The 14,793-nt window shown below is 40.4% G+C and overlaps 1 protein-coding gene across 4 annotated transcripts in view; it reads right to left on the bottom strand.

The window, feature by feature from the left end:
* LOC135521748 (nuclear receptor ROR-gamma-like) overlaps window positions 1-14,793 on the bottom strand; it is a 30,810-nt gene that overhangs the window by 4,031 nt on the left and 11,986 nt on the right. For all 4 annotated transcript variants that reach the window (XM_064947445.1, XM_064947446.1, XM_064947447.1 and 1 more), the window contains 4 exons: window positions 1,583-1,668; window positions 1,318-1,459; window positions 836-1,156; window positions 499-731 (listed from right to left, as the gene is read on the bottom strand). In XM_064947445.1, the coding sequence (XP_064803517.1) occupies window positions 499-731; window positions 836-1,156; window positions 1,318-1,459; window positions 1,583-1,668 (782 nt within the window). The remainder of the gene's footprint in view (window positions 1-498; window positions 732-835; window positions 1,157-1,317; window positions 1,460-1,582; window positions 1,669-14,793) is intronic.

The following is a 14,793-nucleotide window of genomic DNA, read 5'->3' as shown; positions in this document are numbered from 1 at the left end:
GAGGGAGGGAGGGAGGGAGGGAGGGAGGGAGGGAGGGAGGGAGGGAGGGAGGGAGGGAGAAGGCAGGAGGGAGGGAGGGAGGGAGAAGGCAGGAGGGAGGGAGGGAGGGAGAAGGCAGGAGGGAGGGAGGGAGACAAGAGAAAAAGAGAGGTGTGAGGGGAGAGAGAATTCCAAAAAGAGGTGAAAAGGAGAAGAGAGAAACAAGATGTCTTCACATCTGGGGCGGCAGATAGCCTAGTGGTTAGAGCGTTGTACTAGTAACTGAAAGGATGCAAGATCAAGTCCCCGAGCTGACTAGGTAAAAATCTGTTCCTAGGCCGTCATTGAAAATGAGAATTTGTTCTTTATTTAACTAGTCAGTTAAGGTCAAATAAAAAAATAAAATGAAAAACTTTATTTCAGGGGTCAGACTTCTTTTAACTTATTAATGAAACTGTTATTTATTACTGATGACTGACTGATGATTTATAAGAGACCAGTGATGTGTTGGTACAGTACCTTGCTCTGGTAGGCATGGATCTCCTCTCTGCTGAACAACTTCCATCTCAGAGCCTGTAGTTCCTCTAGTCTGAACTGACTGGTGTCCCTATGGGACTGCACGATACTGTCACACAGCCCCTCTATGTGTAGCAGGGAGGGGGGGGGGTAAGGGCAGTAGGGGTCTTCTGGGTCATACGATCTAATTCCCATCCCTATCGTCTGGTCAGGAGACGGCTGACGGGAGTCGAACCCTGAAGAAGACGGAGTGAAAAGGAGGAAGGGGTAATAGATATTAAACAGTGCTGGTCTGATTGTGTGTTTCGAGTGTGTGTACAGTATGTATCCACTGCTTTACCTCTTTCGTCTGAGTGCCCACTACCAGGAGACACACAGCAGCCCTGGTAGGCCAGACCTGGAGCCTGGGACTCGCCTGGGGAGCACACCAGGTAGGGGGGCACATCGGTCGGGCAGGGTGGCAGCTCTGGCTCTCCAGGGAAGGAGTAGGCCGGAGCCGGGGCCTGGAGCAGGTGGGGTGTCCGGAAACGGCATGCCTTGCTGGAGTAGGGCAGGGCGGGCTGGGCCTCTGCCTGGAGATGCTGCTGCTGCTGACGGTGTCTCTCCACCTCGGCACGCAGAGACTCCTGCTGACGTTTCGACATCCGACCAAACTTCACCGCTGGGGAAACAAAAACAGTTTGTGGTGGAGATGAGTTGAATTACCCTCATATAAAGTTAAATAAAATATAGATTTTTTAAGTAAAGTTATTTAAAAATGTGTATTTATTCAACCTTTACTTTACCAGGAAACATCTTTTTTTATGTGTGTGCGTGTCTCACCATCCCGGCTCATGCCCTGGGTCACACACTTCTGCAGTCGGCAGCTCTGGCAGCGGTTGCGGCTGGCTCTGTCTATAGGACAGTTACTCTGTCTGGAACAGGAGTAGGACACGGACGGCAGCTGGCTACGCCGGAAAAAACCCTGAGGGGGAGAGAGGACCATTGACATAACCAATGAAACCCCTGGAAATAAGTCATCTGACCACACGGTTAGTTATGTCTGCTTGGTCAGAAAGAAATCAGGTGTGTAGTGCTGCAGTCTCACCTTGCAGCCCTCGCAGGTGATGACTCCATAGTGAACTCCTGATGATTTATCACCACAGATCTTACAGGGAATCACCTCAATCTGAGCTACACACACAATAACACACACATTACAGTTCACACACATTACAGTTAACAGTAACACAATACAGTTAACACACACATTACAGTTAATACACACACATTACAGTTAACACACACATTACAGTTAACAGTAACACAATACAGTTAACACACACATTACAGTTTACAGTAACACAAACACCTGTGGATTACGTTGGCCAGAAGAGCCAATGTAGCCAATGTCCAAACCCAGATCTTTCAGAACTACAGTGTGAGCCCATTCAGAACTGTCTATCAAGGATACTTAGGGAGACTTAGGGAGACTTAGGGGGACTTATGGAGACTTAGGGAGACTTAGGGGGACTTAGGGGGACTTGGGGAGACTTGGGGAGACTTAGGGGAGACTTAGGGAGACTTAAGGAGACTTAAGGAGACTTAGGGGGACTTAGGGAGACTTAGGGGGACTTATGGAGACTTAGGGGGACTTAGGGAGGCTTAGGGAGACTTAGGGAAGACTTAGGGGGACTTAGGAAGACTTAGGGAGACTTAGGGGGACTTATGGAGACTTAGGGAGACTTAGGGGAGAAGAGAAAGTGAAATATAGATGATGGTAAAGAGAATTGAGGGCAGGAAGGGGAAAGAGAAACCTAGACTGCAGAGAGGTAACATTAACACAAAATCAGACTGAGAAAGTTGGTTGACCACACAAATATGGAGTGGAAAACGGGTTTTTGGTCTGTGTACGTGACACCTGATTACGTGACACCTGCGTTGTGTGTGTTCAGGTATGTCAGTATATCTATCCCACTGAGGTTTGACCATTCCCCTAACAAATCAACAACACTTCACATGAACACACACACACAAACACACACACGCAGCTTTGCTACAATAATACGGGCTTGTTAAAAAGAGACAGTTTGCTTGGTTCTCATCAAACGTTGCAATCAGAGTGAAAGAATGAACACTGTTTTCCTCTCATTAGCATTTCTTACATTGTTAAAAATGAACCGAATGACATCAAATACACAGCGACAGACAGAAGAGACAACAGTAGATGGGGAATATTTGCGAATGGAGAGAGGAGGAGGAGGTGAAGGTGTCAACCTCAGTCTTTTCAAGTGGTTAAACTGGCTTCTCTTTTGCTCTGACTATCCTTCTTTCATCTCTCCATCCCTCTCTCTCTGTCTGTCTCATAAAGGATAGTGCTGCCAGTAATAGAGTCTTTCATCTAGGTTGACACTGCCAGGAATGTCCACCAATCCCCCCTCTTCCTCCCCCATCCCCCTCCGCATCAGTCAACAAATCATACATTATTACATTCAGAACATATGAAAATAAATACGCTATTCTGTCATGATGAGTTCAGGAAGAGCGTTTGTCTTTCTTTGTGTTGTGTGTAAGTTAGTTTGTCAATCGGTGAGACAATCCCTTGTGTTTACAGTACAGCAATTAATTGTGTGAAATGTGTGTGTGTCAGTGTGTCAAGTGTTTGTGCCCTCTTTTCAGGTGCGACAGGAATCTCCCAGAGGCCGTAAGAGAGGGCAGTCAGGGGTGAAACTGAGAAACCCCCTGTACATCTGATATAATACACACTATACTGCACATATGATATAATACACACTATACTGTACATCTGATATAATACACACTATACTGCACATCTGATATAATACACACTATACTGCACATCTGATATAATACACACTATACTGTACATCTGATATAATACACACTATACTGCACATCTGATATAATACACACTATACTGCACATCTGATATAATACACACTATACTGCACATCTGATATAATACACACTATACTGCACATCTGATATAATACACACTATACTGCACATCTGATATAATACACACTATACTGCACATCTGATATAATACACACTATACTGCACATCTGATATAATACACACTATACTGCACATCTGATATAATACACACTATACTGCACATCTGATATAATACACACTATACTGCACATCTGATATAATACACACTATACTGCACATCTGATATAATACACACTATACTGCACATCTGATATAATACACACTATACTGCACATCTGATATAATACACACTATACTGCACATCTGATATAATACACACTATACTGCACATCTGATATAATACACACTAAACTGCACATCTGATAGAATACACACTATACTGTACATATGATAGAATACACACTAAACTGCACATCTGATATAATACACACTAAACTGCACATCTGATATAATACACACTAAACTGCACATCTGATATAATACACACTATACTGCACATCTGATATAATACACACTATACTGCACATCTGATATAATACACACTATACTGCACATCTGATATAATACACACTATACTGCACATCTGATAGAATACACACTAAACTGCACATCTGATATAATACACACTAAACTGCACATCTGATATAATACACACTAAACTGCACATATGATATAATACACACTAAACTGTACATCTGATATAATACACACTATACTGCACATCTGATATAATACACACTATACTGCACATCTGATATAATACACACTATACTGCACATCTGATAGAATACACACTATACTGCACATCTGATATAATACACACTATACTGCACATCTGATATAATACACACTATACTGCACATATGATATAATACACACTATACTGCACATCTGATATAATACACACTATACTGCACATCTGATATAATACACACTAAACTGCACATCTGATATAATACACACTATACTGCGCATCTGATAGAATACACACTATACTGCACATCTGATATAATTGTCACGTTCTGACCTTTATTTCCTTTGTTTTGTCATTATTTAGTATGGTCAGGGCGTGAGTTGGGGTGGGCAGTCTATGTTTGTTTTTCTATGATTTGGGTATTTCTATGTTTCGGCCTAGTATGGTTCTCAATCAGAGGCAGGTGTCATTAGTTGTCTCTGATTGAGAATCATACTTAGGTAGCCTGGGTTTCACTGTGTGTTTGTGGGTGATTGTTTCTGTCTCTGTGTTTGCACCAGATAGGGCTGTTTAGGTTTTCGCACGTTTATTGTTTTTGTTAGTCTATTCATGTATAGTTTTTTCTTTATTAAAGAACCATGAATAGAAACCACGCTGCATTTTGGTCCGCCTCTCCTTCACCTCAAGAAAACCGTTACAATAATACACACTATACTGCACATATGATAGAATACACACTAAACTGCACATATGATATAATACACACTATACTGCACATCTGATAGAATACACACTATACTGCACATCTGATATAATACACACTATACTGTACATATGATATAATACACACTATACTGCACATCTGATATAATACACACTAAACTGCACATATGATAGAATACACACTATACTGCACATCTGATATAATACACACTATACTGCACATCTGATATAATACACACTATACTGTACATATGATATAATACACACTATACTGCACATCTGATATAATACACACTATACTGCACATATGATAGAATACACACTATACTGCACATCTGATAGAATACACACTATACTGTACATATGATATAATACACACTATACTGCACATCTGATATAATACACACTAAACTGCACATATGATAGAATACACACTATACTGCATATCTGATATAATACACACTATACTGCACATCTGATATAATACACACTATACTGCACATCAGATATAATACACACTATACTGCACATCTGATATAATACACACTATACTGCACATCTGATAGAATACACACTATACTGCACATCTGATAGAATACACACTAAACTGCACATCTGATATAATACACACTATACTGCACATATGATAGAATACACACTATACTGCACATCTGATAGAATACACACTATACTGCACATCTGATATAATACACACTATACTGCACATATGATAGAATACACACTATACTGCACATGTGATAGAATACACACTAAACTGCACATCTGATAGAATACACACTATACTGCACATCTGATAGAATACACACTATACTGCACATCTGGTATAATACACATTATACTGCACATCTGATATAATACACACTATACTGCACATCTGATATAATACACACTATTCTGCACATCTGATAGAATACACACTATACTGCACATCTGATAGAATACACACTATACTGCACATCTGATATAATACACACTATACTGCACATCTGATATAATACACACTATTCTGCACATCTGATAGAATACACACTATACTGCACATCTGATAGAATACACACTATACTGCACATCTGGTATAATACACATTATACTGCAATCTGATATAATACACACTATACTGCACATCTGAAAAGAGTAACCAACTATAACCCTAAAGACTGCATGCAGTAAAACAACTGAACAACACTTCATGAAGACTGACTAATTGTGTGAGAATGTTAATGGGAAAGTGGATAGACAGAATGGATGGGTGGGTAGATGAAACAAGTAGAGTGACTGCCTGCAAAACGGTATAGAGAGAGAGCTAAAGAGAGAGAGAGCAAAAGAGAGAGAGAGCAAGAGAGAGAGAGAGCAAGAGAGAGAGAGAGTTAAAGATAGAGAGAGCAAGAGAGAGAGAGTGTCAGTGGTCTCTGTTTTTTTCTCTCTCAGTTCTGATTCTCAACCTCAAACAACAGGAAACCAACCTGACCCACAACCTTTCACTGTTGACGCACATACACACATGTATGTTTCTATCTTTTCCATTCATTTGGGATTGAGGACCAGTATGTACTGCAAGGCTGTATGAGGATCAGCAATACCATAGACAACATATGGTGTGGGATGTGGACTCATCTCCACATTAGATCATTGATGATTGAAAACAGGAATAATTTGCAACTGCCACAGCAAACTGTGTTTCCATCTCGGTCCCTATCTCTCAAACTCTCTCTATTCTCTTTCTTCATCTTATTTTGAAGCCACATTGCTGATATTGGTCAATTTCCTCTATGTGTCCTCATATCTCTCCACATACACAGACCACAGGCCTCTAGATAAATCTCTCTCTCAAATATATCTATAGATCTCCATCACCTAGACCAGTCAGTGATCTTCTGTGATGTGCACAGCAGCCCTATCTTTAACTGTTACAGGCATCTCTACCCCAGGCAGCCCTACCCATCTAGTTAAGCTCAACAGCTAACCTGGCTAACAGCTAACCTGGCTAACTGCTAACCTGGCTAACTGCTAACCTGGCTCCAACTTCATCAGAGCCGTCATTTACCCAGCCTCCTTCACATCTGTTGATAGTACCAGTGGTGTTATTGCTGGAGCGGATGAAGAGCGATGGCAGCTAGCTAATATAACATGACCTCTTACACTTCTGTCTCCTCTGACTAGTTACCATGGTAGTGTCTCCTACGGCACTATGGGCCTGGGACATCCTACACACTAACAAACAGCAGCTCGTCAAGGGATGGCAGGTGGATCCATGTTACTGTCCTCAACCTTTACTTGACTTTTCAATCTCCCCTCAGTGTAGTAAATTATGATATGGTCTCGACAGTTACTGAAATGATACTATTGACAATGAGTTCTCAGTCCCCCCTCATCCCATCCCTGATCTCTCTCTCCAGATATAGAAAAGAGAGGGAATTACTGATCTAAATGAAGAAAGAAAAGCGGGAGAGAGAGTTGAGAGAGAGAGATAATAGAAGATGAGAGTAACAGTGAGTGAGAGAGAAGTGACTGGTAAGGAGAGAGGGAGAGTGGGGATAGCAAGAATACTAGAGAGATACATGTTATGCAACACTAGTCCACAGATACACATATAATCTCTATTTCCCTCCCTCATCATCTTCCCTCTCTGTCAATGAGCATCAGAAATCACCTAGGCTACAACTGGATTGCATTAGTCGCCACGACATACAAGTCCTTGGGAGTATGTCTAGACGGTGCACTGTCCTTCTCTCAGCACATATCAAAGCTGCAGGCTAAAGTTAAATCTAGACTTGGTTTCCTCTATCGTAATCGCTCCTCTTTCCCCCAGCTGCCAAACTAACCCTGATTCAGATGATCATCCTACCCATGCTAGATTACAGAGACATCATTTATAGATCTGCAGGTAAGGGTGCTCTCGAACGACTAGATGTTCTTTACCATTTGGCCATCAGATTTCCCACCAATGCTCCTTATAAGACACATCACTGCACTCTAAACTCTTCTGTAAACTGGTCATCTCTGTTTACCCGTCGCAAGACCCACTGGTTGATGCTTATTTATAAAACCTTCTTAGGCCTCACTCCCCCTATCTGAAATATATACTGCAGCCCTCATCCTCCACATACAACCCCCGTTCTGACAGTCATATTCTGTTAAAGGTCCCCAAAGCAAACACATCCCTGGGTTGCTCCTCTTTTCAGTTCGCTGCAGCTAGCGACTGGAACGAGCTGCAACAAATAATCAAACTGAACAGTTTTATCTCAATCTCTTCATTCAAAGACTCAGTCATGGACTCTTACTGACAGTTGTGACTGCTTTGCATGATGTATTGTTGTCTCTAACTTCTTGCCCTTTGTGCTGTTGTCTGGGCCCAATAACGTTTGTAATATGTTTTTTTTTTTTCACCTTTATTTAACCAGGTAAGCTAGTTGAGAACAAGTTCTCATTTACAACTGTGACCTGGCCAAGATAAAGCATAGCAGTGTGAACAGACAACACAGAGTTACACATGGAGTAAACGATAAACAATAAACATGTCAATAACATAGTAGAAAAAAAAATCTATATACATTGTGTGCAAAAGGCATGAGGAGGTAGGCAATAAATAGGCCATAGGAGCGAATAATTACAATTTAGCAGATTAACACTGGAGTGATAAATGATCAGATGGTCATGTACAGGTAGAGATACTGGTGTGCATAAGAGCAGAAAGGTAAATAAATATAAACAGTATGGGGATGAGGTAGGTAAATTGGGTGGGCTATATACCGATGGACTATGTACAGCTGCAGCGATCGGTTAGCTGCTCAGATAGCAGATGTTTAAAGCTGGTGAGGGAGATAAGTCTCCAACTTCTGGTATTTCAAATCAAATGTTATTTGTCACATACACATGGTTAGAAGATGTTATTGCGAGTGTAGCGAAATGCTTGTGCTTCGAGTTCCGACAATGCAGTAATAACCAACGAGTAATCTAACCTAACAATTCCACAACTACTACCTTATACACACAAGTGTAAAGGGATAAAGAATATGTACATAAAGATATATGAATGAGTGATGGTACAGAGCAGCATAGGCAAGATGCAGTAGATGGTATTGAGTACAGTATATACATATGAGATGAGTATGTAAACAAAGTGGCATAGTTTAAAGTGGCTAGTGATACATGTATTACATAAAGATGCAGTAGATGATATAGAGTACAGTATATACGTATACATATGAGATAAATAATGTAGGGTATGTAAACATTATATTAAGTAGCATTGTTTAAAGTGGCTAGTGATATATTTTACATCAGTTCCCATCAATTCCCATTATTAAAGTGGCTGGAGTTGAGTCAGTGTGTTGGCAGCAGCCACTCAATGTTAGTGGTGGCTGTTTAACAGTCTGATGGCCTTGAGATAGAAGCTGTTTTTCAGTCTCTCGGTCCCAGCTTTGATGCACCTGTACTGACCTTGCCTTCTGAATGATAGTGGGGTGAACAGGCAGTGGCTCGGGTGGATGTTGTCCTTGATGATCTTTATGGCCTTCCTGTGACATCGGGTGGTGTAGGTGTCCTGGAGGGCATGTAGTTTGCCCCCGGTGATGCGTTGTGCTAGCTATTTTGTGTTTGTTTTGTGTTTGTTTTGTGCTGCTACCATGTTGTTGTCATGTGTTGCTGCCTTAGGTCTCTCTTTATGTAGTGTTGTGTTGTCTCTTGTTGTGACGTGTGTTTTGTCCTATATTTATTTCTTATTTTTAATCCCAGCCTCCATCCCTGTAGGAGGCCTTTTGTCGTTTGGTAGGCCGTCATTGTAAATAAGAATTTGTTCTAAACTGACTTGCCTTAAATAAAGGTTAAATAAAGGTTAAATAAAAAATAAATAAATTCATGACCCTTGACTTATTCCACATTTGGTTGTGTTACAACCTAAATTCAAAATGGATTAAATATAATTTATTTTCACACAGACACACAATATCCCATGTTGACAACGTGAAAATATGTTTTTAGAAATTCTTGCAATTTTTGGGGAAATGCAATACAGAAATATCTCATTTCTAGTTGAAGTCGGAAGTTTAAATACACATTAGCCAAATAAATTTAAACTCAGTTTTTCAAACTTCATGACATTTAATCCTAGTAAAAATTCCGTCTTAGGTCAGTTAGGATCACCACTTCATTTTAAGAGTGTGAAATATCAGAATAATAGTAGAGAGAATGATTTATTTCATACTTTCATTTCTTTCATCACATTCCCAGTGAGTCAGAAGTTTACATACACTCAATTAGTATTTGGTAGCATTGCCTTTAAATTGTTTAACTTTGGTCAAAGTTTCAGGTAGCCTTCCACAAGCTTCCCACAATAAGTTGGGTGAATTTTGGCCCATTCCTCCTGACAGAGCTGGTGTAACTGAGTCAGGTTTGTAGGCCTCGCTCGCAAACACTTTTTCAGTTCTGCCCACAAATTTTCTATAGGATTGAGGTCAGGGCTTTGTGATGGCCACTCCAATACCTTGACTTTAAGCCATTTTGCCACAACTTTGGAAGTATGCTTGAGGTCATTGTCCATTTGGAAGACCCATCTGTGACCAAGCTTTAACTTCCTGAATGATGTCTTGAGATGTTGCCTCAATATATCCACATAATTTTACTTGCTCATGATGCCATCTATTTTGTGAAGTGGCTGCGTGGTCCCATGGTATTTATACTTGCATACTATTGTTTGTACAGATGAACGTGGTACCTTCAGGCATTTGGAAATTGCTCCCAAGGATGAACCAGACTTGTCTTGGTTGATTTCTTCTGATTTTCCCATGATGTCAAGCAGAGGCACAGAGTTTGGAGGTAGGCCTTGAAATACATCCACAGGTAGACCTCCAATTGACTCCAATGATGTCAATTAGCCGATCAGAAGCTTCTAAAGCCCTGACATCATTTTCTGGACTTTTCCAAGCTGTTTAAAGGCACAGTCAACTTAGCGTATGTAAACTTCTGACCCACAGGAATTATTATTATACAGTGAATTATAAGTGAAATAATCTGTCTGTAAACAATTGTTGGAAAAATTACTTGTGTCATGCACAAAGTAGATGTCCTAACGGACTTGGCAAAACTATAGTTTGTTAACAAGAAATTTGTGGAACGGTTGAAAAACTAGTGTATGTAAACTTCCGACTTCAACTGTAAGTATTCACACCCATGAGTCAATACTTGGAAAACCTTCCTGGTCTTTGTGGTGGAATCTGTATATGAAATTCACTGCTCGGCTGAGGAACCTTACAGATAATAATATGTGAGGGGTACAGAGATGAGGTAGTCATTCAAAAATCATGTTAAACACTATTATTTTACACACAGTGAGTCCATACAACTTATTATGTGACTTGTTAAGCAAATTTGTACTCATGAACTTATTTAGGCTGCCATAACAAATGAGTTGTATACTTGACTTAAGACACTTCAGATTTTCATTTTTTATTAATTTGTAGAAATGTCAAAAAACACAATTACACTTTGACTTTATGGGGTATTGTATGTAGGACAGTGACAAAACATCTTACTTGAATCCATTTTAATGTAACACAACAACATGTGGTGTGAATACTTTCTGAAGGCCCTGTATTATACATAAAGAGAGTCAAATCAAATACAGTGAGGTTGTGATGGTTTCCACGACTATGTTCATTGAGCTAATGCAGAAGGGCAGTAGAAAGCCACTATCAGTGGCTATGCAGCCTAACAAAAAGGGCCTTTTATATAAAATGTCCATTGGCCTTCACAAGGGGTTGAATATCTCTGAGCAGCGAGTGCCATTCAGCACCTTTCCATTGTCTTTGTATAAAGTCCCCTGTCAGCATTCTGCATTTTGCTCTGTAAACGGACGAAAAACCTCAACTTTCCTCCACCGGAAACACCCCGCTAAATTACACCCTCCAACATACAGATGCATGACAAAGAGAACACGGAGCATACGGTTATCCTTAGAGAGTAAGAGATTTACTTGAGATAACATTGGAACATTGTGTGAATACTTTGAAATAAAATCTCAAATCTAATCGATGGCACACTGACATGTTTCAACCTAAAATGTTGGTCTAGATAACAATTACTTGATATGATATAATTTTTATTCATATAAATATGAATAGATTTCTTATTACTGATAAGCAGTATTTGGACAAATATGACTATAAAAATATTCAAAAGGGAATCAGAAATGTTTGTTAAATATGATCAAAGAATAAAATAGCTATAAATGTAAATGTATTTAGGGTGATTATTGATGCTTAATGTTACTTACTTCTTGGTAGATTTCAACAATTTGCTATAAATTAATCAATTCCACATTTGAAAAACCTTAATATGAAACATTACAAAATATAGAAGCAAATATCATAATTAGAATGAAATGACTTTAAATGAAACATCTGAGACTAAGAAATATATATGCTGTAAATATCAAATATGTATCCATCACACTTAACCTTAATATGCTCTTAGTACTTTACAATTAAAAATGTGCTATAACATATTTATAATACTAATATAACTTAATTAGTTAAGGAATCTCTGGAATTTAAGACATTTAATTGAATGTATATTTTGAAGTTTCTGGTGCCGTTTGAGACCTATGTAATGTAAGGTATTTGTATTGGTAGGTTATTGAGCGGTGATAGCTGATGGGGGGACAGTATGCCTCAAAATGGAAGTTGCGCATCACCCAGATGGGTGCTATATTGAAAGTGGATGTGGAAGATATACAATTGAAAGCGCTTTGAGAGATAAATAGTGTAAAACAACATTTTTATGCAAGATAATCCTAGATAAATAACACTGTTTTTTTACAGTATTGCCATGAGAATTCTCTACGTGACAAGCTTGAAGACTACATCTTAAAAGAAATGATACGCATCACACTGAATTTGTTTTGAGTGGAGCCTCTGAATAGTTATTTTGGAAAGTGCCATTTGTGAGTAATACCATGCTGTCTGGTCAGAAGAACTGTGGCTCTCGTAAGTAAAAAAAAAAAACGGAAATCTTCACAATCAATAACAAAGGCAGCTTTACGTATTTCAACAGAAGCATTTTAGAAAGGCTGTTTTGAACCCCAGACTGAGTCCAAGGGGAACAATAATGAGTTGTGAAGTAAACCAAGTAATGGTGATGGGTGTGTGACCGTGTGACTGTGTGACTGCTCTCTTTCATTTGTCATGTTTGGGGGTGAATGTGTTACTTCAGATTTTGGTATCAACTCTTTGAAGTAAAGTGAGGTGCTTGGGAAGTGTGTATGTGTGTGCAGCTGTATGTACGCCCAAAAGGGTAAGGAAAGTGTTTTGAAGTAAGAGAACATCAATCTGAACAGGAATCCCCCAGAAGCATCAGCAGACTGTTTGTGAATGGAGAACGCCGCCTGAACCAAGCCTATATGGCTATGGTGGTGGGCCACTCTCAGAGACAAATGAAAGATTCGAAATGCAGAAATGTTCACTGTTGTATTTAAGTAATGTCATCATTGTAAAACAGTCTACAGTTGTGTTAATTATTCTAACCGGGTTTAGGAGGTAAGGTGAAACCTCTCCTTCCTTGACATTAACATTAGAACCCAGTGTGTGTAATATTACAAATGATATCTGCAGCATGTTATATTCAGTGACAAACACACAGGAGATATATACTGAGTGAACAAACATTCAGAACACCTTCCTAATATTGAGTTGCACCCCCCTTTTGCCCTCAGAACAGCCTCAATTCGTCGGGGCATGGACTCTACAAGGTGTCAAATGCGTTCCACAGGGATGCTGGCCCATATTGACTCTACAAGGTGTCAAATGCGTTCCACAGGGATGCTGGCCCATGTTGACTCTACAAGGTGTCAGATGCGTTCCACAGGGATGCTGGCCCATATTGACTCTACAAGGTGTCAAATGCGTTCCACAGGGATGCTGGCCCATGTTGACTCTACAAGGTGTCAGATGCGTTCCACAGGGATGCTGGCCCATGTTGACTCTACAAGGTGTCAAATGCGTTCCACAGGGATGCTGGCCCATGTTGACTCTACAAGGTGTCAAATGCGTTCCACAGGGATGCTGGCCCATATTGACTCTACAAGGTGTCAAATGCGTTCCACAGGGATGCTGGCCCATGTTGACTCTACAAGGTGTCAAATGCGTTCCACAGGGATGCTGGCCCATATTGACTCTACAAGGTGTCAAATGCGTTCCACAGGGATGCTGGCCCATGTTGACTCTGCAAGGTGTCAGATGCGTTCCACAGGGATGCTGGCCCATATTGACTCTACAAGGTGTCAAATGCATTCCACAGGGATGCTGGCCCATATTGACTCCAATGCTACCCAAAGTTGTGCCAAGGTGTCTGGATGTCCTTCGGGTGGTGGATCATTCTTGATACACACGGGAAACTGTGATGCAGTTCTTGACACAAACCGGTGCGCCAGGCACCTACTACCATACTCCGTTCAAAGGCAATTAAATATTTTTACTTGCCCATTCGCCCTCTGAATGGCACACACACAATCCATGTCTTAGGGCTTAAAACTCCTTCTTTAACCTGTCTCTTCCAAACACTGATAGAACACTGATAGAAGTGGATTTGATAAGTGACATAAGGGTTGGTAGCTTTCACCTGGTAATGTTTTGTACACTCAGTGTATATCACACTACCACATACACACACTGAGGCACCAACCACAGAGGGGCAGCTGTGCTACGGTGGGTGTGTGTGTGTGTGTGTGTGTGTGTGTGTGTCTACACAGTCCCTATGGCGCCATATGGATGCGTAAATAGAAACTGGCGCAGAGGATGCTCTGAGAGGACCATCTCACAACACAGTACGGTCTCATGCCAAACTCAATATCCCTCTCTCCCCGTCTTCCTACACAGTCCCTGTTCCTCTCTCCCCATCTTCCTACACAG

The sequence above is a fragment of the Oncorhynchus masou genome, chromosome 30 (assembly GCF_036934945.1).
Source record: "Oncorhynchus masou masou isolate Uvic2021 chromosome 30, UVic_Omas_1.1, whole genome shotgun sequence".
Lineage (NCBI taxonomy): Eukaryota > Metazoa > Chordata > Actinopteri > Salmoniformes > Salmonidae > Oncorhynchus > Oncorhynchus masou.
Note: the sequence above shows the minus strand (reverse complement) of the source record. Positions and strands in the feature narration are given on the sequence as shown.